Here is a 23,871-nt window from a genome sequence, read left to right as displayed (position 1 = left end):
GGTTGCTCTTCTCTGTACTTTTTCTAGAGTCTCAACATCTTTTTTTATAGTGTGGTGACCAAAACTGGATGCAGTGCTCTAGGTGTGGTCTTACTAAGGCTTTATAGAGTCGTATTAGTACCTCCCTTGATCTCAATTGTATCCCTCTGTTAATGCAGAGAAAAGTAAAGTCCTATACTTAGGCAAGAAAAACCAAAGTACAGACATATAGACTGGATCCCTCTCACAGTTCCTGCTATTGAGCCTGGTTTCACCCAGTCTATATGTCTGTACTTTTGGTTTTTCTTGCCTAAGTGCAGGACTTTACTTTTCTCTACATTGAATTTCATTTTGTTAGATACGGCCGAGTATCTAGTCTGTCAAAATCCATCTGGATCTTGAGCCTATCTTCTTGGGTGTTAGCTATTCCTGCCAGCTTAGTATCATCTGCAAGTTTCTCCCCATTTTACGCGACCCTCTCTCTGGCTGCCGTTGTGAAGGGAAGCCCCGCGGCTGCTAAGTTAGTAACCTGGTGTGTTAAAGTGAAGTGCATCTGGCTTCTTCTCGGTTGATTTTGCTCATCGGAAGATCACAAAAGGTGACACACTCACACACACATCAGGACATTGCATGCAACCCGTCATAAATAGGAGTCAATTGCCAAGCGTCTGAATTTTGATCCTGTGACCACGAGAATGCTGCAATGGCCGTAAGTATGGGGTCCTTGGTGCTCTCTGGTTGGCAGTGGTCTTGCAGACATTTCATTACCCAACTAGGTAACATCATCAGTGCTAGAACGTTAGATTGTTGGGTAATTGAAAGGTCTGCAAGAAAACCACCAAGCCCAGAGAGCACAAAGGACTTGGTAGTCCTCCTCCTCCTCCTCCTCCTCCTCCTCTTCCACAAACCCTACTCCATTCCAACATCGATGAGGTTACCTAGTTAGGTGAGGAAACGTCTGTAAGAAAACCACCAAGCTCAGAGAGTACAAAGGACCCTATAGTCGTCCTCGTCCTCGTCCTCCTCTCCACAAACCCCACTCCATTCCAGCACTGATGACGTTACTTAGTTAAGTGATGAAACGTCTGCGAGAAAACCACCCAGCTCAAAGAGTACCCAAGACCTCTCCTTTCAACCTGAAGCTACAAATACCCCCAAATTACTGGTCGTGAAGCTGAAAAACGGCCCTAAGGGCGTTCGTTTCCGTGCTGTTGTAACTTGGAATGGTCAGTAAACAAAGGGGTGTAAGTCCAGACTATCCTTTGCCCCTATCTTGCCCTTGTTTGCTCTGCTTTCCTCCCTTCCTTCCCTTCTGGGCAGCAGAGGTCAAAGGGCGAAGGGTCCCAGGCTTTGAGGAGTGGGGGAAGGATTGGCTTAACTTCGGTGCTGTCTAGATTTCCCAACCCCCGTGTATTTCTCTCTCCCTTCTCAAAGCTGTTGAACCTCTTCCCTATCAGGCTGTCCCTTGCCCTCTCCCCCCACTGCCCCCTTTGCTGTTTACGGCCCCTGCCCTAGTCCCCCACCCCCCCCCTCACCCCCACCAGCTGAGTATTCCCCAATTCCCCAAGATGTTGTTTTCTTCCAGCTGCCAAAGGAGTGACTCAGCCCATACCAAATTCCACTTCTGGGGGAAGGAACGGCCAGGCGCCGCTGGTGGAATTTTCGTCCCCGTGGATGTGTCAGTTGGGGGGGCAGTTGGTAATTTTCTCAGAACAGAAACGGGGGTCCTTAGAACAATTCATCAGCCCAACGGGCTCACCTCCAGAACTTGTGAGCCGCTCCAACCGTGGAGATTTTTAAAGGAGAGATTGGAGCGCCATTGGGGTCTGAAATGTTAAGAGGGTCTCCTGCTTGGGAAAGGGGTTGACTAGAAGACCTCTGAAGTCCCGTACAGTATTGTTGTTCTGCTGTTTCTCCACGTGGGCTGGAATCTCCACTTGGGATTTCATGTTGCTCTTTCCTGAGTCGTACATTACCTGATGCCATGGGAATGAGTAAGGCAGAAGCCAGAATTGCTGTCCTATTCTGTAATATAATGTTGGGTCCTTCCAGGAAGAGTATACATCATGATTACTTCGTTTGCTTATATCCCGCCTTTTATTATCTTTATAAATGACTCGAGGCAGCGAATATATCCAACACACCCTCCTCCTCCTCTTTTCTCCACAGTTACAACCCTGTGAGGTGGATTGGACGAAGAGAGGGGGACTGGCTAAAATTCCCTCTAGTGGGCTTTCATGCCTAAGGCAGGACTAGAACTCACCATCTCCTGGTGGTTGGCCCAAAGTCACCCAGCTGGCTTTCATGCCCAAGGCAGGACTAGAACTCACTGTCTCCCGGTGATTGGCCCAAGGTCACACCCAGCTGGCTTTCATGCCTAAAATGAGACTATAACTCACCATCTCCTGGTAGTTGACTTAAAGTCTCCCAGCCGGCTTTCATGCTCAAGACAGGACTAGAACTTACCGTCTCCTGGTGATTGGCCCAAAGTCACCCGGCTTTCATTCCTATGGCAGAACTAGAACTCACCATCTCCCGGTGATTGGCCCAAAGTCACACCCAGCTGGTTTTCATTCCTAAAACAGGACTAGAACTCACCATCTCCTGGTGATTGGCTCAAAGTCTCCCAGCTGGCTGTCATGCCTGAGACGGGACTAGAACTCACTGCCTCCTGGTGATTGGCCCAAGGTCACACTCGGCCGACTTGCATGCCTCAGGCAAGACTAGAACTCACCATCTCCCAGTTTCTAGCCTGGCGCCTTAACCACTATACCCTACTCTCTAGTTATAGGCATTCCTTCCCAGGGTTTGGAATTCACTCCCCATGACTTTTTGTAGGTGAGGAAGCCGATGTGATGCGTGCAACACCTTCTCCATAGATAAGCCCTCTTATTTGTTCGCCCACGTGGCAGCACAAGTTGTGCCAAGCCATCCTTCTGGCACGTGTGCGAATTAAACACTCGTCATAAACAGCGATAAAGCCTTGATACCCTGACAGTAATCGGTGTTCCTCTTAGGGGAATTCCACAGGTTGTGCTATGATGAAAGCACACCTGTTGCATTTAGGCTTATGTAACTGTCTGATGCTTGGAGGAATTGGCGATCTGGGGCTTTGTGATACGAGAACCGTGTTGTAACCTGCCCATCAGTTCGTCTGGCTGCGGTCGCTTTAAGCGGAGAAGAATCCGGTTGTCAGCTCATCCCCTTCCATTCATGAATTATGAGTATTTCACCTGGTAGGGTGTGAACAGAACCTGGCTGTCCACGGCGGTGATTGGCCGACACCTCTGACATCACAATCGCACCCATTCCTGGGAGGCTGGCTGTGTTTGGGGTTTTTTTAATGGTAGGTTTTATACACACACGCGCACACACACACACACACACACACACTGCAACACCGAAAGGAAGGAAGGAAGCGAACACCAGCTCGGCATTCCAGTCGCTGATCTATAGGACTGCGTAACAAACCGCATAGGTGGGATAAGAAAGCATAAGCTAATTTTTTTTTCGGAAGAGCGCAAATAATTGGCTTGGTTTGCCTACTGAAGGCAAACACGCTATCTGGGTTTGGGTTTGAAGCCGTAGTTTCTTTAGACCAGGGTTTCTCAACCTGAGCGATTTGAGATGGGACATGGGTGGACTTCAAACACTCAGAATTCCCTTTATATGCTTATAATCCCAATTGTCATAAGCGGAGGGCTTATATCCGAAGTCAAAAATGGATAGTAAAGTAAGAGATATTGAACCAGGTGATTTTTTTTTTTTAAAAAAAGAGAGAATTCATCCTCTTCTGCCTCCTTTTCCAGACTGCAGTCTCCCAATGTTGGAGGGGGTGTCACAGAGAAGAGGGGTGGGCTCCCTGGCCCTTAAAGGCAGGACAAGAAGCAATGGGTGAACGACCATATGAAAGAGAGATCCGATCTAGAATGAAGAGAGATTTCCTGACAGCGAGAACAATTAAATCGGTGGAACCCGCTTGCCACCAGAAGTTGTGGGTTCTTCTCTCCATCCCTGGAGGTTTTTTAAGAAGAGCCTGGACAGTCCTTTTTTTTCGGGAATGGTATAAGGGCTTGGACTAGTAGACCTTTAAGGTCCCTTCCAACTCTGTATACTGTATGTCGAGAAGATCCACGTTGGGGCTATTTGATGTAAAGCAGGGGTAGGATTCTATCGGTTTGGACTAGTTTGAGTGAACCAAATGTTAAAGTTACGGATGGTTTGCCGAACTGGTATTTCAACCAACCGGCTGGCCCCGTGGCCCATTTTCAAGAGATAAGTGCGGGGTCTACTGGGAGAGGGGAAACGGGCCTTCTGGAAGTCTGGAAATGGGCCTGTTTCCAGCTTCCGGAAGGCCTCCAGATCCCAGGGAAGGCAGTTTTCACCCTCCCAGAGGCTGGGGGAAGCCTCTGGACCCTTGGGAGAGCGAAAACGGCCTTCCCCCGGGCTCTGGAGACCCATCGGAAGCCGGAAACAGGAAGTTCCGATAGGCCACGCCCACCCAGCAGCCAGTTACTGGGATTTTTGAATCCCATCCCGGATGGCAAACCCGATGAATTAAAAGAATCTCTCGGGATCCTTATCCAAACCTGCCCAATTCTTTGAATAGTTCTGGTCAAAAGCAGTATGATGTTGCCGGTAGTCCTTGACTTACAACAGTTCACTTAGCATCCATTCAAGGTTACAAGGAAAAGTGGCTTATGAACCCTTTTCCTCACGTTGCAACCATTGCAGGGCCAGGTGTCATGTGATCCCTTTTGCAACCATCCGACGAGCAAAGTCGACCCAGATTCGCTTAACAACCGGGTTGCTCGCTGAGAAGCTGCAGCAATTCACAGAACAGCTGTGGCAAGAAGAGTCGTAACGTTGGCCCCCACATTCACTTAACCAGTGCTTCACTTAGCGGCAGAAATGTAGGGCTCCATTGCAGGCATAAGTCTAGGACAACCTGTATTCGCTCCCTGGATAAAGGCTCAAATTGCTTTCCTATCAGAGTCCAGCAGCCCCTGAGCTGTAGCTACCCATCCATGGGGAGAATATATCTATCTATCTATCTATCTATCTATCTATCTATCTATCTATCTATCTATCTATCTCTATATATCTCTATCTCTATCTCTATCTATCTATCTATCTATCTATCTATCTATCTATCTATCTATCTATCTTTGTTATTGGGTTCTCTCCGCGTAAAATTGGAAGTATCTAGGAGATGTTTCGATGAAGTTTCATTCATCATCTTCAGGCTTGTGTCTTCAGCTTTGTGCTTCTTCAGCTTTGCTTACTCCGAGAAGCACAAAGCTGAAGACACAAGCCTGAAGATGATGAATGAGACTTCATCGAAACATCGCCTAGATACTTCCAATTTTGAGAAACCCAATAACCAAAGATCCACATACAAATACCCGCAAAAACCTCAGAATATGAATATATATATATATATCCCTCTTAAAAAGGTTGATCCATCTTCATTTGATCGGGACTCGTGAATTTAAGGGAGTGAAGAGCCAAGACAGCATGCCAAGTGTTGAGAAAGGGCCTTGTTTGTGTATGGTGAAAAGAACACAAGTCTTCTTTTCTTAGAACTTGATTCGGATAAAATTCCATGCAGGAGATCTGGGGCAAATGTCTCAATGCCAGCAGTGTTGTGTGACCTGGAAGTTTTCATTTAGTTTACTGTCATTGCACCTTGTACCACGGAATTAAATGCCTTCTTCAGTGCACATTATACATTAAAACAAAACACAAACACACATATCCTTCGTATTCTACACAGTTGAATTGAACCCCCCTGATATTGCATTAATATTGCTCTATAACCATGACGGCAAACCTATGGCACGCGTGCCAGAAATGGTTTTCGCGCATACGGAAGCACCGGAAACGGGAAGAGGAGCTCCCCGGGGTGCATGTGAGCTTCTGGTTGCGCACGCCGGCCAGCTGATTTTCACGTGCACATGCACGCCCAAAAGACCAGTGGCCGGCGTGCGCATGCGCACCGGGGAGCTGTTCTTCCACTTTTCCAGCGCTCCTGCACACACACGCATTCACACTCCCGATTCGGCACTCGGTGTCGAAAAGATTCACCAATACTGCTCTACACAGTAGGGTTCAGTGTAATTACTGCTCTGGGATAGAAGTTGTTTTTCAGCCTATTTGTCCTTGTTTTTATTATTCTCCTGTACTGTCTGCCAGATGGTAATAGTTCAAATAGTTCAGGATCTTTGAGAATGTTTTGAACTTTCTAAAGGCAGCGGGAGCGATAAAGCTCTTCCAAAGAGGGGAGAGGGCAACCCATGGCCCTCTGGGCAGTGATGTTCACCCTTTGGAGCGCTGTCCTCTCTGCCTCCGTGCAAATTGGTAAACCAGACACAGGTGCAGTATGTTAAAATATTCTCTTTGGTGCGTGCTGATAGGAAAAATTGTTCAACCTGAGAATTATTAAGCATTATTTTAGGGAATGATGCGTAGAGGTAGCCCCTGGCTTACAACAATTCATTTTCATAACCGTTCAAAGTTGCAGCTACATTGAAAAAAGTGACTTTATGACCAGTTTTCATACTTAACAACGGTTGCAGTATTGCCCAACGACCCCAGGCCGAAGAAGTGAATTTATTTATTACCGAAATACAAGTACAATGTTTCGCTTAGTGACTGTTCAAATTTACAGCAGCAATGAAAAAGGTGACTTATGGTCATTTTTCACACATACGACCGTTGTAGCATTCCCCCACGGTTGTGTAATCAAAATCCAGATGCTTAGCCAGTGACTCATAGTTACGACGGTTGCAGTGTCCCGGGGCCCTTTTGCGACTTTCTGATGAGCAAAGCTCAACGGAGAAGCCAGTGTCTGAACATCTTCAGCGGTTCACTTAGCAACGGTGGTACCAAAGGTCATAAAATGAGGCAACATTTCCTTAACCAACGTCTCACTTAGCAGCAGAAATTTGGGGTTCAATTGGGGTCGTAAGTTGAAGATTACCCTATACAGAGTCTGGCAGCTTTCTTTTCCAAACTGCCTTTGATCCTTCCTGCTCCTCCTGCCTCCAAATCTTCTCCCTTCCCCTTACGTGCCCTCCCCCCCCCCAAAAAAAAAATTGCCATGGGTACCCAGATTTCTCCTTAAAGACCTGCTTTGTGGTGCCTAATGTATTCCAGAAATGGCATTTCAGAGGAAGACTGATCTGCTAGCCCAGAATTCCTGTCTCTGGAGGAGATGATCTTCTCTGGGAAAAAAGTAAGTTCGTGCAGTTGAGAAAGAGAGAGAGAGAGGGAGGGAGGGAGAGGGAGACGGACAGAGAGAGAAAGCGAGAGGGAGGGAGGGAGACAGATGGGGAGAGAGAGAGACAGAGACAGAGAGAAAGGAAGACAGAGAGGGGGGAGAGAGAGACAGAGGGAGGGAGAGAGTGGGAGGGAGGGAGAAAAAGGGAGACAGAAAGGGAGAGAAAGAGACAGAGAGAGGGAGAGAGAGAAAAGGGGGGAGAGAGAGAAAGGAAGACGGGGAGAGAGAGAGGGAGGGAGAGAGGGAGACAAAAAGGGAGAGAGAAAGAGGGAGACAGAGACAGAAAGGAAGACAGAGGGGGAGAGAGATACAGAGAGAGGGAAGGAGGGAGAGAGAGAAAGGGAGACAGAAAGGGGGAGAAAGAGGGAGATGGAGAAAGAGAGAGACAGATACAGAGAGAACGAAGACAGGGAGAGAGAGACAGGGAGGGAGGGGGAGGGAGACAGAGAGAAAAAGGGAGACAGAGAAAGGGGGAAAAGAGAGAGGGAGATGGAGACAGAGAAGGAGAGAGACAGAGAGAAAGGAAGACAGAGAAAGGGGGAGAGCGGAGAGGGAGACAGAGAGAAAAGGGAGACAGAAAGGGGAGAAAGAGACAGAAGGGGATGGAGAAAGAGGGAGACAAAGACAGAGAAAGGAAGACGGGGGAGAGAGACAGGGAGAGAGGGAGACAAAGAGAAAAAGGGTGACAGAGAGAAAGGGGGAGAAAGAGACAGAGATGGAGACAGAGAAAGAGGGAGACAGAGACAGAGAAAGGAAGACAGAGAGGGAGGGAGGGAGGGAGACAGAGCGAAAGGGGGAGGAAGACAGAGATAGGGAGACGGACAGAAAGGGGGAGAAAGAGACAGAGAGAGAGGGAGGTGGAGAAAGAGGGAGACAGATACAGAGAGAAAGGAAGATAGGGGGAGAGAGACGGAGGGAGAGGCAGACAGTGAGAAAAAGGGAGACAGAAAGGGGGAGAAAGAGACAGAGAGGGAGACAGAGAGACAGAGAAAGGAAGAGAGAGGGGGAGACAGAGAGAAAGGGGGAGAAAGAGACAGAGAGAGAAGGAGATGGAGAAAGAGGGAGACAGAGACAGAAAGGAAGACGGGGAGGGAGAGACAGAGGGAGACAAAGAGAAAAAGGGAGACAGAGAAAGGGGGAGAAAGAGACAGAGAGAGAAGGAGATGGAGAGGGAGACAGAGACAGAGGAAGACAGAGAGGGAGGGAGGGAGACAGAGCGAAAGGGGGAGGAAGACAGAGATAGGGAGACGGACAGAAAGGGGGAGAAAGAGACAGAGAGAGAGGGAGGTGGAGAAAGAGGGAGACAGAGACAGAAAGGAAGACGGGGAGGGAGAGACAGAGGGAGACAAAGAGAAAAAGGGAGACAGGGAAAGGGGAAAAAGAGACAGAAGGAGATGGAGAGGGAGACAGAGACAGAGACAGAAAGGAAGACAGAGAGGGAGGGAGGGAGACAGAGCGAAAGGGGGAGGAAGACAGAGATAGGGAGACGGACAGAAAGGGGGAGAAAGAGACAGAGAAAGAGGGAGGTGGAGAAAGAGGGAGACAGATACAGAGAGAAAGGAAGATAGGGGGAGAGAGATGGAGGGAGAGGCAGACAGTGAGAAAAAGGGAGACAGAAAGGGGGAGAAAGAGACAGAGAGAGAAGGAGATGGAGAGAGAGGGAGACAGAGACAAAGGAAAACAGAGAGAGGGAGGGAGGGAGAGAGGGAGACAGAGAAAGGGGAGAGAGACGGGGGGGGAGAGACAGAGAGAGATAGAGACAAAAGGGAGGGAGACAGAGAAGGAGACGAGAGACAGCGAGTGACATCCATCCTTCCGTCCTGTTTTCCTTGCTCCCCAGACCTCGTCGCAATGGGTTAAATGTAGGCATCTCTGTTTAGCCTGCACCCCTTCACCCAGCAAGCCGGGAGGGGGGGCACCTTCTGCTTTTCCTCCCGCCCCCCTTTCTTCACTGACCCCTCCTTTTCGTCCTCCCAAGGCGGAGTCAGTTTCCCCAGCGGTGTTTTAAGTCAGCCAGTGTTTGTAAGGCAACTCGATCCCTTCATCAGAGAAAGGCTGGATGCCGGTTAGTTGACACCGGGTGAGTTGCCGTCCTCTTCTCCTCACGGCAGGATACCCTCACCCCCTTCACCCCCCACCTCGAGGTGAGATGATCCGACCTTGCACGGTGGAAATTTGTTAGCCAAATGGGGAAGGGTCTCAGCTCCGGGCAGAGATGCCCACCGATCTCTCGCTCGCTCCCTTCGCTCCCCTACTCAAAAATAAAAGCGCGAGGAGGGGGAAATTCGTAATACTTTTCTCTCCACCTCTGTCTCTTTTTCTGGGTGACGGGGTGGGGTGGGGTCTCCCTGCGGCAGAGAGGTCTTTTCTTAAAAGTTCTTGGGGGGGTGTTTGTGAGGAAGAGGGACGAAATGCCCGGGAAGGGTTGTGAAACTAGACAAGGCTTGTTGTTCCTTGAGTAGCCGAAATGGGTCTGGGGAGAGAACCGGGGGTGGGTGGGGGCTTTCTCCCACTTGGGGCGGTGGGAAAAGAGGGGGGAAAGGGGGGCAATCTGGCCCAAATTGTGAGTGTCGCGGTTTGTGCCTCAGGAGGGAAAGGTGTGGTAATTGTACTACTTTTTTGGGGGGGCGAGTTGGAGAAGTCAAAATAGTTACAGGCCAAGCCAGGGTGTCCAAACTTGGCAACTTTAAAAGTGGTGGACTTCAATTCCCAGAATTCCCCAGCCAGCTGAGGGAATGGGGAATGGCTGGGGAATTCTGGCTGGGGAATTCTGGGAGTTGAAGTCCACAAGTCTTAAAAGTTGTCACAATTGTGCGCACACACACACACCCAACAAACACCCTTTTCAGGCTAAGCTTTCTCCTTTCTTTGACCAAACGCCCTTGGTTCTCTCCTGATGTCCTTGACAGTTCTCTTGCTTCGTCCTGTCTCCTGATGTCCAGCCTCAAAGGGGGGTGGACGATTGGGGAGAAGAATCGGGGTGGGGTTGGGGGGCTGCGATAGAATTCCTTTGAGGATTACTGCTGTCTTAAGCAATGCCCCCCCCCTCCCCTTATAGGGCCAGGAGTCCTCCAGGAGCTACGTGGTCCTTATGGAGTATTTAACTGAGACAGAGACAGGAGAATGTAAGTAAAAGTTAGCAGTTGAGGCCACCACGCCTGCCTTCCGTCCTTCCGCCTCCGAAACCTCCTCCTTCATCTCGTCTCTCTTTTCTTCAGAACCGGTTTCATTCCTTTCTCTTTCCTCCCTTTCTCAGGCTCCCCCAGTTCCAGCACTATGGATGCCCGGCCGCTCTTCCAAACCTTGCTCATGCTAGCCGAGGATAACGTGGCTTTCTTTCAGGACGTCCCCTCCGAAACCGGCCAACGTTTCCTGGCCGCCTTCACCACCATCCGAGAACACGCCCGGTGCCTTGAGCCGATGCTCGACCATTTCTCCGCCGTCTACCATATCTTCGACCTGGATGAGCATACGCCGGCCAATGGCTACCGCAGCCTGGCCCAGACGGTGCGCTGCTGCGTGGCTCACATCATCCACAAGAGCCGTTACGTGGCCAGCAACCGCCGCAGCATCTTTTTCCGCACCAACCACAATTGCGCTGAGCTGGAAGCGTACTGCACGGCCTTGACCCAGCTCCGGGCCTTGGTTTACCTAGCCCAACATCTGCTGACTCAGAACCGCCCCGGGTACCTCTTCAACCACGAGGATCGGGGCCTCTCGCAACAATTTCTCCAGGAATACATCACGATGCAGAAGGGATGTTTTTACGGGCGCTGTATGGGGTTTCAGGTGAGAACTGTCGAGGCGGCCATCTTGTAGGATCGTGGAGGTGGATTTATATATATATATATATTTATATATTTTATTTATATATATATATTTGTTTTCTGAGGTTCTCGCGGGTATTTGTATGTGGATCTTTGGTTGTTCGGGTTTTCTGCCTAGATACTTCGAATCTTACGCGGGAGAAAACCCGAACAACCAAAGATCCATATATATATATATATACATACATACATACATACATACATACATACATACATACATATATAAACCTGAGAGGCAAAATCCTCATGTATATAACCTCCATCAAGCAACATGACTGAAGCAAAAACAACAGAGTTAATTACAGGTGGGAGGTGGTTGGAAGGGCCTATTATGCATGCAAGGGCGAAATTGATTAATGATATATAAAGGCATATATATCTGTAATGGTAGTTTAATACTCTGACAATGTCAGCAGAGGCTGACGAAAGCTTAGTAAGTGTAATAAATATAATTGTAGTTCCGGAGATCGCAAGTATACCTGGAAGTCGTATTTTTAGAATAGTTTGCAATATATATTAAGAAGAGGTGAGGACTGTCAAGGCAAAACCTGGAAGTTTTTAAGAAGAGTTTGGATAACCATTTGCCTGAAGTGGTGTAGGGTTGGTTTCCTGCCTAAGGAGGGGGTTGGAGTAGCAGACCTTCAAGGCCCCTTCCAACTCTGTTATTCTATGTATATATTTATTAGGATTATCATATAGGTATGTAGGTATGTGTTTGTTTATTTGTTTGTATCCCGCCTTAGTTATTTTTACAAATAACTCCTGATGGTGAGTATATCCAACACATCTTCCTCCTCCTATTTTACCCACAACAACAACCCTGTGAGGTGCGCTGGGCTGAGAGAGAGAGGCTTAAAGACACCCAGCTGCTTTTCCTGCCTAAGACAGGCTAGAACTCACCATTACCTGGCGACTGGCCCAAAGTCACCTAGGGAGCTTTCATGGCTAACCCTAATCAAAAAAAGGAGCAACCTGGAATTCAGGAGAAACTTCTTACAAGTGAGAACGATTAACCAGTGGAACAGCTTGCCACCAGAAGTTGTGGAGGCTTTTAAGAAGAGAGGTGCTCCATCTCAGGGGGGTTTTAAGAAGAGACGGGACAGCCACTTGTCTCAAATTATATACGGTCTCCTGCTTCAGCAGGGGGGGGGCTGGACTAGAAGACCTCCAAGGTCCCTTCTGACTCTGTTCTAATTAAGATCTTTGATCTCATCCCCAGCTGGATTTTTTAATATTTTTTTTGGAAGAATTTGGACTTTGCTTCCCTGCTGCGGATTCATTTTAGGTGGTCTTTTCATCTGGGCAGGAGTTTGTGTTTGCTTCTTTTCGTCCCTTTTTGGAACACATGCAAACACCAGACTGGGTGAGGAAATAAGGCAGTTTGCCCGAATAATTTCCCGGAGGGCCAGAAACATCCTGAGGAAGCCATTCATTTTATTATTATTTATGAAACAAATTTATACAGCCGCCCAACTCATCCATAGTGATTCCGGGCGGCGCATGCCACATTATTTCTTTTCCCTTGACAGAAGTGGAACGTTTAATTCTACTGCAGTATTTCCCAACCTTGGGCCCTTTAAGAGATCTGGACTTCATTTCCCACAATTCCCCAGGCATTCAATTCTGGGAGTTGAAGTCCAGGCCCCTTAAAGGGCCCAAGGTTGAAAAAACACTGCTCTACGGTCGTCAAAACTCATCTTTATTTCCTATTTATCTCCACCCCCAACACACAGACACACACAGGCACAACCCGAGTTGCAGCTTCAATTTGTTAAAAAGGACCAGTGATGGGATTCAAATAATTTTAACAACTGGTTCTCTGCCCTAATGACCTAGTGGGCCTCCCTACACTTTCCTGGGAGCCCAAACGGAGCAATTTAATAACTGGTTCAGCCAAAGTGGTGCAAATCGGTTGAATCCCACCACTGAAAAGGACCCTGTGAAGCCACAGCCGATCGTCATAGATACGGCCTCCCTGTCACCAGACGCAGCAGTGACCTTGCTGTTTAATTTTTTTTCCCCACTTTCCCATACAAGCTGCAGCCTTGACCAACTGGCTCTGAACAGTCAGGCACTTTCCTGCATTTTCCCCCCACCCCCCACCTCCTCTTTCCAGCTCTGGCCTGTCCCTCTTCAGCCTTGCTGTGGCTATCTGATGGCTTCTGCCCTTTGCTGATTGCGGTGACAACAGCACATATGCCTATCTGCCCTTTGTGTCTTCGATCCATGGATACTTGAGCTCAGGGCAGCGTAACCGAACTGCAATTCACGTTGCTAGTTTCTGGGCAAGATCTGTTTCATTTGTACCTCAAAAATCTCAAGCCTGCCCAAGGAGCTGCAAAGCCAGTTCTACGGAGGAAGGATTGACTCTGTCATCTCCACCTCCGTAACTGTCTGGTTTGGCTCTGCAACCCGACAAGAGACAGACAGAGACTCCGGAGGGTAATTAGAACTGCAGGAAAAAACATTGGTTACCAACCTGCCTTCCATGGAGGACCTGTCTACTGCACTAGTCAAAAAGAGGGCTGTGAAAATATGTACACACCCCTCACATCCCGGACATAAACTGTTTCAACTCCTTCCCTCAAAATGACGCTATAGGGCACTGAACACCAGAATCAGTCTGCTAAACAACTAATTCCTACAACACTGTCACACTATTTAGTAAGACTGCATTAATATTATTATTCTCATCTTTCCTATTACCCATCTCTTTCTCTACTTATGACTATAACTTTGTTGCTGGTATCTTTACGATTTATAATGTTTTATTTAGTTTCGTAATACGATTTATGTTGATTCTATCACTGTTGTATTTTATGATTTATGAGGAAAGTATTTTTATGATGACTATGATGATGATTTATGACTTATAATTTTTATGTACACTGAGAAGTGATGCATCGAAGTCAAATTCCTTGTGTCCAATCACACTTGACCAATAAAGAATTCTGTTTTATTCCATTCCATCACATCACATCACATCACATTCTGCATTCTATTCTGTTCTATTCTATTCTATTCTATTCCATTCCATTCCATTCCATTCCATCACATCACATCACATTCTGCATTCTATTCTGTTCTATTCTATTCTATTCCATTCCATTCCATCACATCACATCACATTCTGCATTCCATTCCATTCCATTCCATTCCACTCCATTCTAGCCTTCCATTTTATGCTTTAAATTGTATGTCCTACAGTATGCCTTATTTTAATTGCGTTGCTTCTGACACGAATAAATAAAATACATTTCAGTAATAAATATAAATTCAGTTCTGGAGCTGGAGTTGGTATGGCAGGCAGAGTTTGGGTGTCGGGGGAAAAAAAAAAACAACCCAGGATTGCTGGCTACTTCTCATGTTGATTCTTGATCTTTGCAGTTTGCTCCTTCGATCCGGCCTTTCCTGCAGACCATCGCCATCAGCCTGGTCTCCTTTGGGGAGAATTACAAGCGTAACTCCTCCAGCATTGGTGAGTGGGATTTGACCGGTTCGGACCAGTTTGGACCAGTTTGGGCAAACTGGTAGTTCCAGTAAGCATTTGGCCTTGCCCACCTGCCCTTTTCTGTGCTTTATTTCCTTGTTTGTATTTCCGTTGATTCGCGTGGCAGAGCAATTTGCCACGCCTCAGCTGTTTTAGTCACTGGGGCTGCAGTAGAAGGTAAGGAGTTGAGTTGAAAATGTGCTTTTTTTAAAGTGTAGAGCACGTGCGCAAAGCACTCAAAGCACGCACTCGCCGAACCGGTTGTTAACACCGGTTGAATCACACCACGGAGTACATCCTACAGTAAGACGCATGGTAGTTGTGCTGCCCTTGCTGAGCCTTCCTGTCAGGATTCCGTTGCCCACTACCTGAATTTTGATCTCGTGACCCCGGAGAAGCTGCAGTGGCCGTGTGGGGAAAAAAAAAACGGTCCCTTTTTTCAGTGCCGTTGTAACTTTGAATGGTCACTCGATGGACTGTACACAAATATTTGTACACAAATAGTCCTCAACTTACAAACACAGTTGGGATTGGAATTTCCACTGTTAGGCAAGGCTATTGAGTGAGCCGCATCCGATTATATGACCGTTCAGCCAATCCAACTTCCCTAAGTTACCATTTCTGTGCAAGAGATCAGCTTTTTAATTGTCTTTTTCCCTTCCTCTGGATGTAATTGAACAGGAAGACTTTTTGATCTTGATCTCTTTCCTTCCTTCCTTCCTTCCTTCCTTCCTTCCTTCCTTCCTTCCTTCCTTCCTTCTTTCCTTCCTCTTCTGTGTCTCTCTATTTATCTCTTCCTTCCTCCCTCTAATCTTGTTCTCCTTCCTTCCATCTATCCATCCATCTGTTCCTTTCCCTTCCTACCTTCTTTCCTTCCTCTTCTTTGTCTCTATTTCCATTTCTCCTCCTCCCCTCTAAATTTGTTCTTCCTTCCTTCCATCCATCTTCTTCCCTTCCATCCATTCTTCCTTTTCTTCCCTCCCTCCCTCCTTCCTTTCTTCCATCCATCCATCCATCTCTTCCTTCCTTTCTTCCTTCCCCTCCTCCCTTTCTTCCATTCTTCCCTTCCCTTCCTCCCTTTCCTTCCATCCATCCATCTCTTCCCTTTCCTTCCCTCCCTCCCTCCCTTCCTTTCTTCTTTCCTTCCTTCCATCCATCCATCTCTTCCCTTCCTTTCTTCCTTCCCCCTCCCTCCCTTTCTTCCATGCAACTCTTCCCTTCCCTTCCTCCCTTTCCTTCCTTCCATCCATCCATCTCTTCCCTTTCCTTCCTCCCTCCCTCCCTTCCTTTCTTCTTTCCTTCCTTCCATCCATCCATCTCTTCCCTTTCCTTCCTCCCTCCCTCCCTTCCTTTCTTCTTTCCTTCCTTCCATCCATCCATCTCTTCCCTTCCTTCCTTTCCCTTCCCTTTCTTCCATCCAACTCCCTTCCCTTCCTCCTTTCTTCCATCCAACTCTTCCCTTTCCTTCCCCTTCCCTTCCTTTCTTCTTTCCTTCCTTCCATCCATCCATCTCTTCCCCTTCCTTCCTTCCTTCCTTCCTTCACGCAGGAGTGGCTGCTGGCTCTCTCTTCATGAGCGGGAAATTTGCCATCGACCCTGAACTGCGAGGATCAGAGTTTGAGCGCATTACTCAGAACTTGGATGTACATTTCTGGAAGAGATTTTGGAACCTCACCGAGATGGAGTTGCTGTCGGTGAGTAAAAACTACAAATATTTTCTTAAAATTAAAAATTAAAATTTTTAATAATAATATTATTATTAAAAATAAAATAAACAATCAATAGGAAGAAAGAGCAGATCTGAAAGAGGTTCATGAGGATAAACAAACATTGTTTATGTTTATAACTTTTACTATATTTTTTACTATTCAGGTAGCCCTTGACTTAACCCACAGCTGTGTCCCAAATTTCTGTTGCTAAGTGAGATATTGGTTAAGTGAGTTTTGCCCCATTTTACGACTTTTCTTGCCACTGTTGTTAAGTGAATCACAATGGTTGTTAAGTTAATAACACGGTCGTTAAATGAATCTGGCCTCCCCATTGACTTTGCTTGTCAGAAGGTCGCAAAGGGTGACCACATGACCCCGGGATACTGCAACCGTCATAAATACGAACCAGATGTCAACGATCTGAATTCTGATCTCGTGGCATGGGGATGTTGCACGGGTCATAGGTGTGAAAAATGGTTCTAAGTCAATTATTTCGGTGCCACTGTAACTTTGATGACCCAAAGGGACCTGGCACAAAGGCAACACAGTCAGATAATCAGTAGGAGTCCCTTAATTAGCTCCAACTTTGCCCCCAATGTCCTGGCTGCCTTCCAGGCTGGAGAAAAACTCTCCAAGAACAACCTTTGGCTGCAGAGAATCTGGTCCTTCAACAAGTTCTGTGCATTGAATCTTTATGGAAACATATCAGATATTTGAAGATAGACACGTTTTTAATCTCTGTTTTATCACTTCCTCTCATTGCAGTCGCTGGCCAGCATGGCTTCCTCTCAGGTCCGGCTGTCCCGACCCCTGCTGGTCCCGCCCCATTCCTTCGATCTACCTCTGGTTTCTAACCCCAAACTGAATGTTACCATCACACCTCCGGTGGCTCACACCGGGCCAGGAGCCGTCCAGATGAGGCTCATTTCCCACGAGCTGCGTGAAGGACAGGTATGGACAGGTGTGAAGGCCCAGCTCCGGCTTCTCTCAGCACATCCAGCAGGCTGAGGAATAACACGTTCCAAGCGTAGCAGTTTGGGGACCATCCCTGCCTGTTGATGAAAGCAAAACTTAACAAGGAGACATCGTGCCCAAGGCAGAGGAGATGGCTTAGAACTGGGGTTTCACCAACTTGGCACCTTTAAGACTTGTGGACTTCAATTCGGCTAAGGAATTCTGGGAGTTGAGGTCCATAAGTCTTAGCTTGGGTGGTTGAGGAATTCTGGGAGTTGAAGCCCATAAGTCTTAGCTTAGTTGGTTGAGGAATTCTGGGAGTTGAAGTCCATAAGTCTTAGCTTGGTTGGTTGAGAAATTCTGGGAGTTGAAGCCCATAAGTCTTAGCTTGGTTGGTTGAGAAATTCTGGGAGTTGAAGTCCATAAGTCTTAGCTTAGTTGGTTGAGGAATTCTGGGAGTTGAAGCCCATAAGTCTTAGCTTAGTTGGTTGAGGAATTCTGGGAGTTGAAGCCCATAAGTCTTAGCTTAGTTGGTTGAGGAATTCTGGGAGTTGAAGCCCATAAGTCTTAGCTTGGTTGGTTGAGGAATTCTGGGAGTTGAAGCCCATAAGTCTTAGCTTAGTTGGTTGAGGAATTCTGGGAGTTGAGGTCCATAAGTCTTAGCTTGGTTGGTTGAGAAATTCTGGGAGTTGAAGCCCATAAGTCTTAGCTTAGTTGGTTGAGGAATTCTGGGAGTTGAAGTCCATAAGTCTTGGCTGGTGGAGGAATTTTGGGAGTTGAAGTCCATAAGTCTTAGCTTGGCTGGTTGAGGAATTCTGGGAGTTGAAGTCCATAAGTCTTAGCTTGGCTGGTGGAGGAATTCTGGGAGTTGGAGTCCATAAGTCTTAGCTTGGCTGGTGGAGGAATTCTGGGAGTTGAAGTCCATAAGTCTTAGCTTGGCTGGTTGAGGAATTCTGGGAGTTGGAGTCCATAAGTCTTAAGGTTGGCTGGTTGAGGAATTCTGGGAGTTGAAGTCCATAAGTCTTAGCTTGGCTGGTGGAGGAATTCTGGGAGTTGAAGCCCATAAGTCTTAAGGTTGGCTGGTTGAGGAATTCTGGGAGTTGAAGTCCATAAGTCTTAAGATTGGCTGGTTGAGGAATTCTGGGAGTTGAAGTCCATAAGTCTTAGCTTGGCTGGTGGAGGAATTCTGGGAGTTGAAGTCCATAAGTCTTAGCTTGGCTGGTTGAGGAATTCTGGGAGTTGAAGTCCATAAGTCCTAGCTTGGCTGGTGGAGGAATTTTGGGAGTTGAAGTCCATAAGTCCTAGCTTGGCTGGTTGAGGAATTCTGGGAGTTGAGGTCCATAAGTCTTAGCTTGGCTAGTTGAGGAATTCTGGGAGTTGAAGTCCATAAGTCTTAAGATTGGCTGGTGGAGGAATTCTGGGAGTTGAAGTCCCTAAGTCTTAGCTTAGTTGGTTGAGGAATTCTGGGAGTTGAAGTCCATAAGTCTTAAGATTGGCTGGTTGAGGAATTCTGGGATTTGAAGTCCATAAGTCTTAAGATTGGCTGGTTGAGGAATTCTGGGAGTTGAAGTCCATAAGTCTTAAGGTTGGCTGGTTGAGGAATTCTGGGAGTTGAAGTCCATAAGTCTTAAGGTTGGCTGGTTGAGGAATTCTGAGAGTTGAAGTCCATAAGTCTTGGCTGGTTGAGGAATTCTGGGAGTTGAAGTCCATAAGTCTTGGCTGGTGGAGGAATTTTGGGAGTTGAAGTCCATAAGTCTTAGCTTGGCTGGTTGAGGAATTCTGGGAGTTGAAGTCCATAAGTCTTAAGATCGGCTGGTTGAGGAATTCTGGGAGTTGAAGTCCACGGGTCTTAAAGTATGGAGATCAAAGGTTTCCTTCTGGATAAGTATCTTATCTTTCTTTGCAAAGGCCTGACATGATAGCAATATTCCAGTATTTGAGGGGCTGCCACAAAGAAGAGGGAGTCCATTCATTTTCCAAGGCGCTAGAATGCAGGACAAGAAGAAACGGAAGGCAATTAATCAAAGAAACCTGGAATTAAGGAGAACAATTAACCAGTGGAACAGCTTGCCACCAGAAGTTGTGGATGCTCCATCACTGGAAGTTTTAAAGAAAAGACTGGACAGCCAACTGTCCGAAATGGTGTAGGGTTTCCTGCTTGAGCAGAGGGTTGGACTAGAAGACCTCTGAGGTCCCTTCCAGCTTTATTCTGATTAAATCCGTCTTCCTTGTTTTTCTCCTTCGCAGCTCGCCGAAATGCTTCCCAGAAACGGGTGCCGATGTTTGTCACAAGATCCCTGGGGAGTTCAGCCTCCAGGGCCGGCACCGTAGAGAGGAAGCAACGAGAGTCCCACTCTAAGCCTTGGGGATCTAACCCCGCAATCTGTTTCTCCTCTCTAGGATAGCGAGGAATTGCTCAAATTGATGCGACCGGAAGGGACGCTGGCCCTCGAGCTGCCCTGGAAATGCAAGACCCTGCCCCGTTCCCCCTACCTCTTGGTGCATTTCCACGGAGGGGGTTTCGTAGCCCAGACCTCCAAGTCCCACGAGCCCTACCTGAAATCGTGGGCTCAGGAGTTAGGGGCGCCTATTCTTTCGATCGACTACTCGCTGTCGCCCGAGGCTCCGTTCCCACGAGCGTTAGAAGAATGCTTCTTTGCCTACTGCTGGGCCCTTAAGAACTGCCACCTCTTGGGTAAGGAATTGGGGTGGGGGGGGGTTGGCCCAGTGGTGGGATTCAAAAATATTTACTATTGGCTCTGTGGGCATGGCTTGTGGGCGTGGCAGGGAAGGATACTGCAAAATCCCCATTCCCTCCCCACCCCACTAACCTGCTTTCCAGCTCCGTTCTCCTGTGCAAGGCAACCAAAGGAGACCCAGCCAATCAGCTGGGACTCTGGAGGCGGAGAAGATATGGGGGCGGGGCCAGTTAGAGGCAGTATTAGCCGGTTCTCCAAACTACTCAGAATTTCCGCTACCGGTTCTCCAGAACTGGTCAGAACCTGCTGAATACCTCCTCTGGGGTGTCCCCTCCCTCCAGGGCAGGCACAGAGGACAAATTAGTACAAGCAGTCCTTGATTTACAATTACAATAGCCAAATTTCCTACTGAGCAAGACGGTTAAGTGAGTTTTGCCCCATTTTACAACCCTTCATGCCGCCGTTGTTAAGCAAATCACCGTAGTAACATGGTGGCTTAAGCGTATCTGGCTTCCTCTTTGACTTGACTTGTCAGGAAGATCACAAAAAGGGGATAACGTGACCACTGGGACATGGCAACCGTCATAAGTACATGCCAGTTGCCACGCATCTCGATTTTGATCGCCTGGATCATGAGGATGCTGCAATGGCTACGACAGGAATGCCGTGACAGTCCTTTAATGTGAAAAAACGGCCAAAAGTCACTTGTTCTGTGGCCTTGTAACTTCAGACAGTCAGTAAATGAGCTATTGTAAGTTGAGGACTACCTGTAACATTTTAATTTGTTTTCCATTGCTTTTGAAATAATAACAGAAAAAGAAAAGGAAGAAAATCCACCGTTGGTCAATGACAAAAAGCAGATATACTTGAAACAGCTTACGTCCCACAACGATACCTGTAAACTCCATCAAACATCCACATTTTCCTATCCCAGGTTCTTGGGAAGGGCTCGATAGGTAGATAGAAATGCCAAATCCAGTCTGAACGTCTGGCAAACAAACCATAATAGTAGTTAGGCTTGAGAAAAAGCAAAGGGGTTTAAAAATAAGTGGACAAATGCAACAAACAAAAATTAGTATCGTAAGACAGTTTCAATTCTATATATATATTTTTATCTGATGCAAATATTATTCAAGTATGCCTACATTTCTAATGCACTTGATAGTTATACGTTTCTTTAGCCGACTGTATTTTGTATAAATGAGTCTCATGTTTCATTATATTTGTCCATACAAAGTCTACTTCTTTGGGGAATCAATTCATAACATGGCCACCTATAAGCGGATAAATCCGTAATAGCGGAAGTCGTGGGAGCTTCATCACTGGAGGCTTTCAAGAAGAGACTGGATTACCATTTGTCAGAAATGGTGGAGGGCCTCTTGCCTGAGCGGGGGGTTGGACTAAATGACCTACAAGGTCCTTCCCAACTGTGTTAATCTGTAATCTATGTAGTTGAAGTCACCGGCTTTTAAAATCTTGAGTCAGCAGAAGCGGGAGCGAATGACAGGAGCTCGCCCTGTCACACAGCAGCAACCGGGTCTCAAACGCGGGCTTGCCGATTGTAATTTGATCTCTACTTCTCTCTCTCTCTCTCTTCGTCACCACCATTCCTGACTCCTCTTCCTTTCCATCCCAGGTTCCACAGCACAAAAGGTGTGCCTTGCCGGGGACAGCGCCGGTGGCAACCTCTGCATCACCGTCTCCATGCGGGCCGCTGCTTTTGGGATCAAGATGCCGGATGGGATCATGGCGGCCTACCCTGTCACCCTCTTGGAGGTCGCCGCCTCACCCTCGCGCCTTCTCACGCTGCTGGACCCGCTCCTGCCTCTCAGCGTCTTATGCAAATGCCTCAGTGCCTATGCAGGTGAGGGATCTCGCTGGAAAGCGGGGGGGGAGGGGGGGTTCCCACGGTTAGGGAGGTGGGAGAAGGAGGGATGAAGGTGAGGCTGGCGACCGACAACCAGGCATCTGTGTCGGAACTGGAGGCGTTTAGGAAGGATTGGACCCATGACGTAAGATGAGCTTTATTTCAACGTTGGCTTCCAGGTGCAGTCTTGTGTCAAGGAATTGCTCAACGGGTGTCCAAACGAAGTCAGAGACCCTGACACGAATTTGTAGTTTTATGTAAATAAGTACATTTTACATCTGCATATGCAGCAAACAAGATAGTCAGGCAAACGGGAGCATCATGAGGTAAATCACAAAGCACACAGATGAAAAAAAGGCGGGGAAAAAAGGGAAACTCCCCCTTTACGCCCACAGTAACCAATCACGGAGCAGATCACCTCACGCAGGAGCCATCCCTCTCCAATCAATCAGTCGATCACAACTGTGTGTTCTGGCTCGCTGCACAACACCCCATTGTTCCAGCTAGTAAATTTAAATCTCTTTATAACCTGGTTATGGCCAGTCAGTCCTCAAAAGTTCCTCCCCCGTTTGTGAGGTTGGGCAGAGTGAGGGCACTTTGGATCCCATAGATCAAGTCATATCATCTTTGGGGGATCAGGAAGCATGCCTTCTCTGACGTCACCAGAGATCCAGATGGCGCCTATCTGTCAAAGTTCCGACTGATGAACCCAATCCATAGCAAGAGCCCCTAGTCTTATATACCACTTCACAGTGCTGTTACAGAATCTGGTAGTCCCGCTAGAAATACTTGGAAACCTCCTCCCAGAGGGGAGCAATAGAAACAGACCATGACATGGGTGTGCGGGGTCTCTAACAAAGCTTTGAGCTCTAAGCACATAGCGGTTATAAGCAGTATCCTCATTAACAGGAACTCTACCAGTCTTAACGTTACCAGGGACTAGAAGAGAATAGAGAATAGAATAGGGAATCGAATGGAACGGAACGGAACAGAACAGAATAGAATAGAATAGCTTTATTGGCCAAGTGTGATTGGACACACAAAGAATTTGTCTTTGGTGCCTATGCTCTCAGTGTACATAAGAAAAAAAATAAAGTACATTCATCAAGAATCATAAGATACAACTCTTAGTGATAATCATAGGTTACTAAATAAGCAATCAAATCGTACCAGGAAACTAAATAAAACTAGTTATAGTCATAAATAGAAAAGAAGATAGGTAATGGGAAGGATGAGAAGAAGAATAGTTATACAGTCTTACTAAGTAGTTTGACAGTGCCGAGGGAATCATTTGTTTAGCAGAGGGATGGCGTTTGGGGAAAAAACTGTCCTTGTGTCTAGTTGTGCTAGTGTGTGGGGCTCTATAGTGTTGTTTTGAGGGAAGGAGTTGAAACAGTTTATGTCCGGGATGTGAGGGGCCTGTAAGTATTTTGACAGACCTCTTTTTGACTCGTGCAGGATGCAGGTCCTCCATGAAAGGCAGGTGGGTAGCCATTGGTTTTTTTTCTGCAGTTCTAATTACCCTCTGAAATCTGAGTCTGTCCTGTTGGGCTGCAGAGCCAAACCAGACTGTTATAAGGTTGGACATTCCTAACCCAAATTCTTCCACTTCCTTATTTTTGTTCTTCCCAACCCGAAGGAATGGAGTCTGAGCAGCCAGACGACTCAGCCTTGGAAAAGCTGGACCCCATGAACATGATGCGCCATAACACAGCCCTCCTCTTCCGAGACTTGCGCCTGGGCGCATCCGCCTTGGTTGGCTCTTTGATGGACAAGACAGGCAAGCACAATGGGGCGGGTGAAGTAAATGGTAAGAAGGACCTCCCCTGGGGCTGCAGGCTGCCGGCTCCTCCGCTTCATCCGCTTCTGCCTTCCTCTTCTTTGTCTTCTCGCGGCAGACGTGGCACCAGCTCTGAGAGCCCCCCGTGGCCAGCTGGTGCCGATACTCCCGAATGCCTTACTAATTCCAGCACTTGGTAGGAACTGTCCTTTTCTCTCGCCGAAATCAGGCGCTGCTGCTTCTAAAACGCAAGTCTTGGTAACTGCTCGACTTACGACCGTCCA

General features: G+C 47.4%; 1 protein-coding gene across 7 annotated transcripts in view; it reads left to right on the top strand.

Annotated features, from left to right (window-relative positions):
• LIPE (lipase E, hormone sensitive type) overlaps window positions 1-23,871 on the top strand; it is a 33,064-nt gene that overhangs the window by 5,145 nt on the left and 4,048 nt on the right. For 4 of the 7 annotated variants that reach the window (XM_087940133.1, XM_087940139.1, XM_087940138.1 and 1 more), the window contains exons 2-8: window positions 10,518-11,050; window positions 14,476-14,566; window positions 16,127-16,272; window positions 17,053-17,238; window positions 19,642-19,936; window positions 21,577-21,804; window positions 23,447-23,587. In XM_087940133.1, coding sequence (XP_087796259.1) covers window positions 10,518-11,050; window positions 14,476-14,566; window positions 16,127-16,272; window positions 17,053-17,238; window positions 19,642-19,936; window positions 21,577-21,804; window positions 23,447-23,587 — 1,620 coding nt within the window. Of the gene's footprint in view, window positions 1-7,137; window positions 7,217-9,239; window positions 9,342-10,319; window positions 10,387-10,517; window positions 11,051-14,475; window positions 14,567-16,126; window positions 16,273-17,052; window positions 17,239-19,641; window positions 19,937-21,576; window positions 21,805-23,446; window positions 23,588-23,871 lie in introns of all 7 variants that reach the window. The other 3 variants (XM_087940135.1, XM_087940137.1, XM_087940136.1) reach the window with 3 other exon arrangements.

The sequence above is a fragment of the Pseudonaja textilis genome, chromosome 10, assembly GCF_049901715.1.
Source record: "Pseudonaja textilis isolate UNSWEBS1 chromosome 10, rPseTex1.2, whole genome shotgun sequence".
Classification (NCBI taxonomy): Eukaryota; Metazoa; Chordata; class Lepidosauria; order Squamata; family Elapidae; genus Pseudonaja; species Pseudonaja textilis.
Note: the sequence above shows the minus strand (reverse complement) of the source record. Positions and strands in the feature narration are given on the sequence as shown.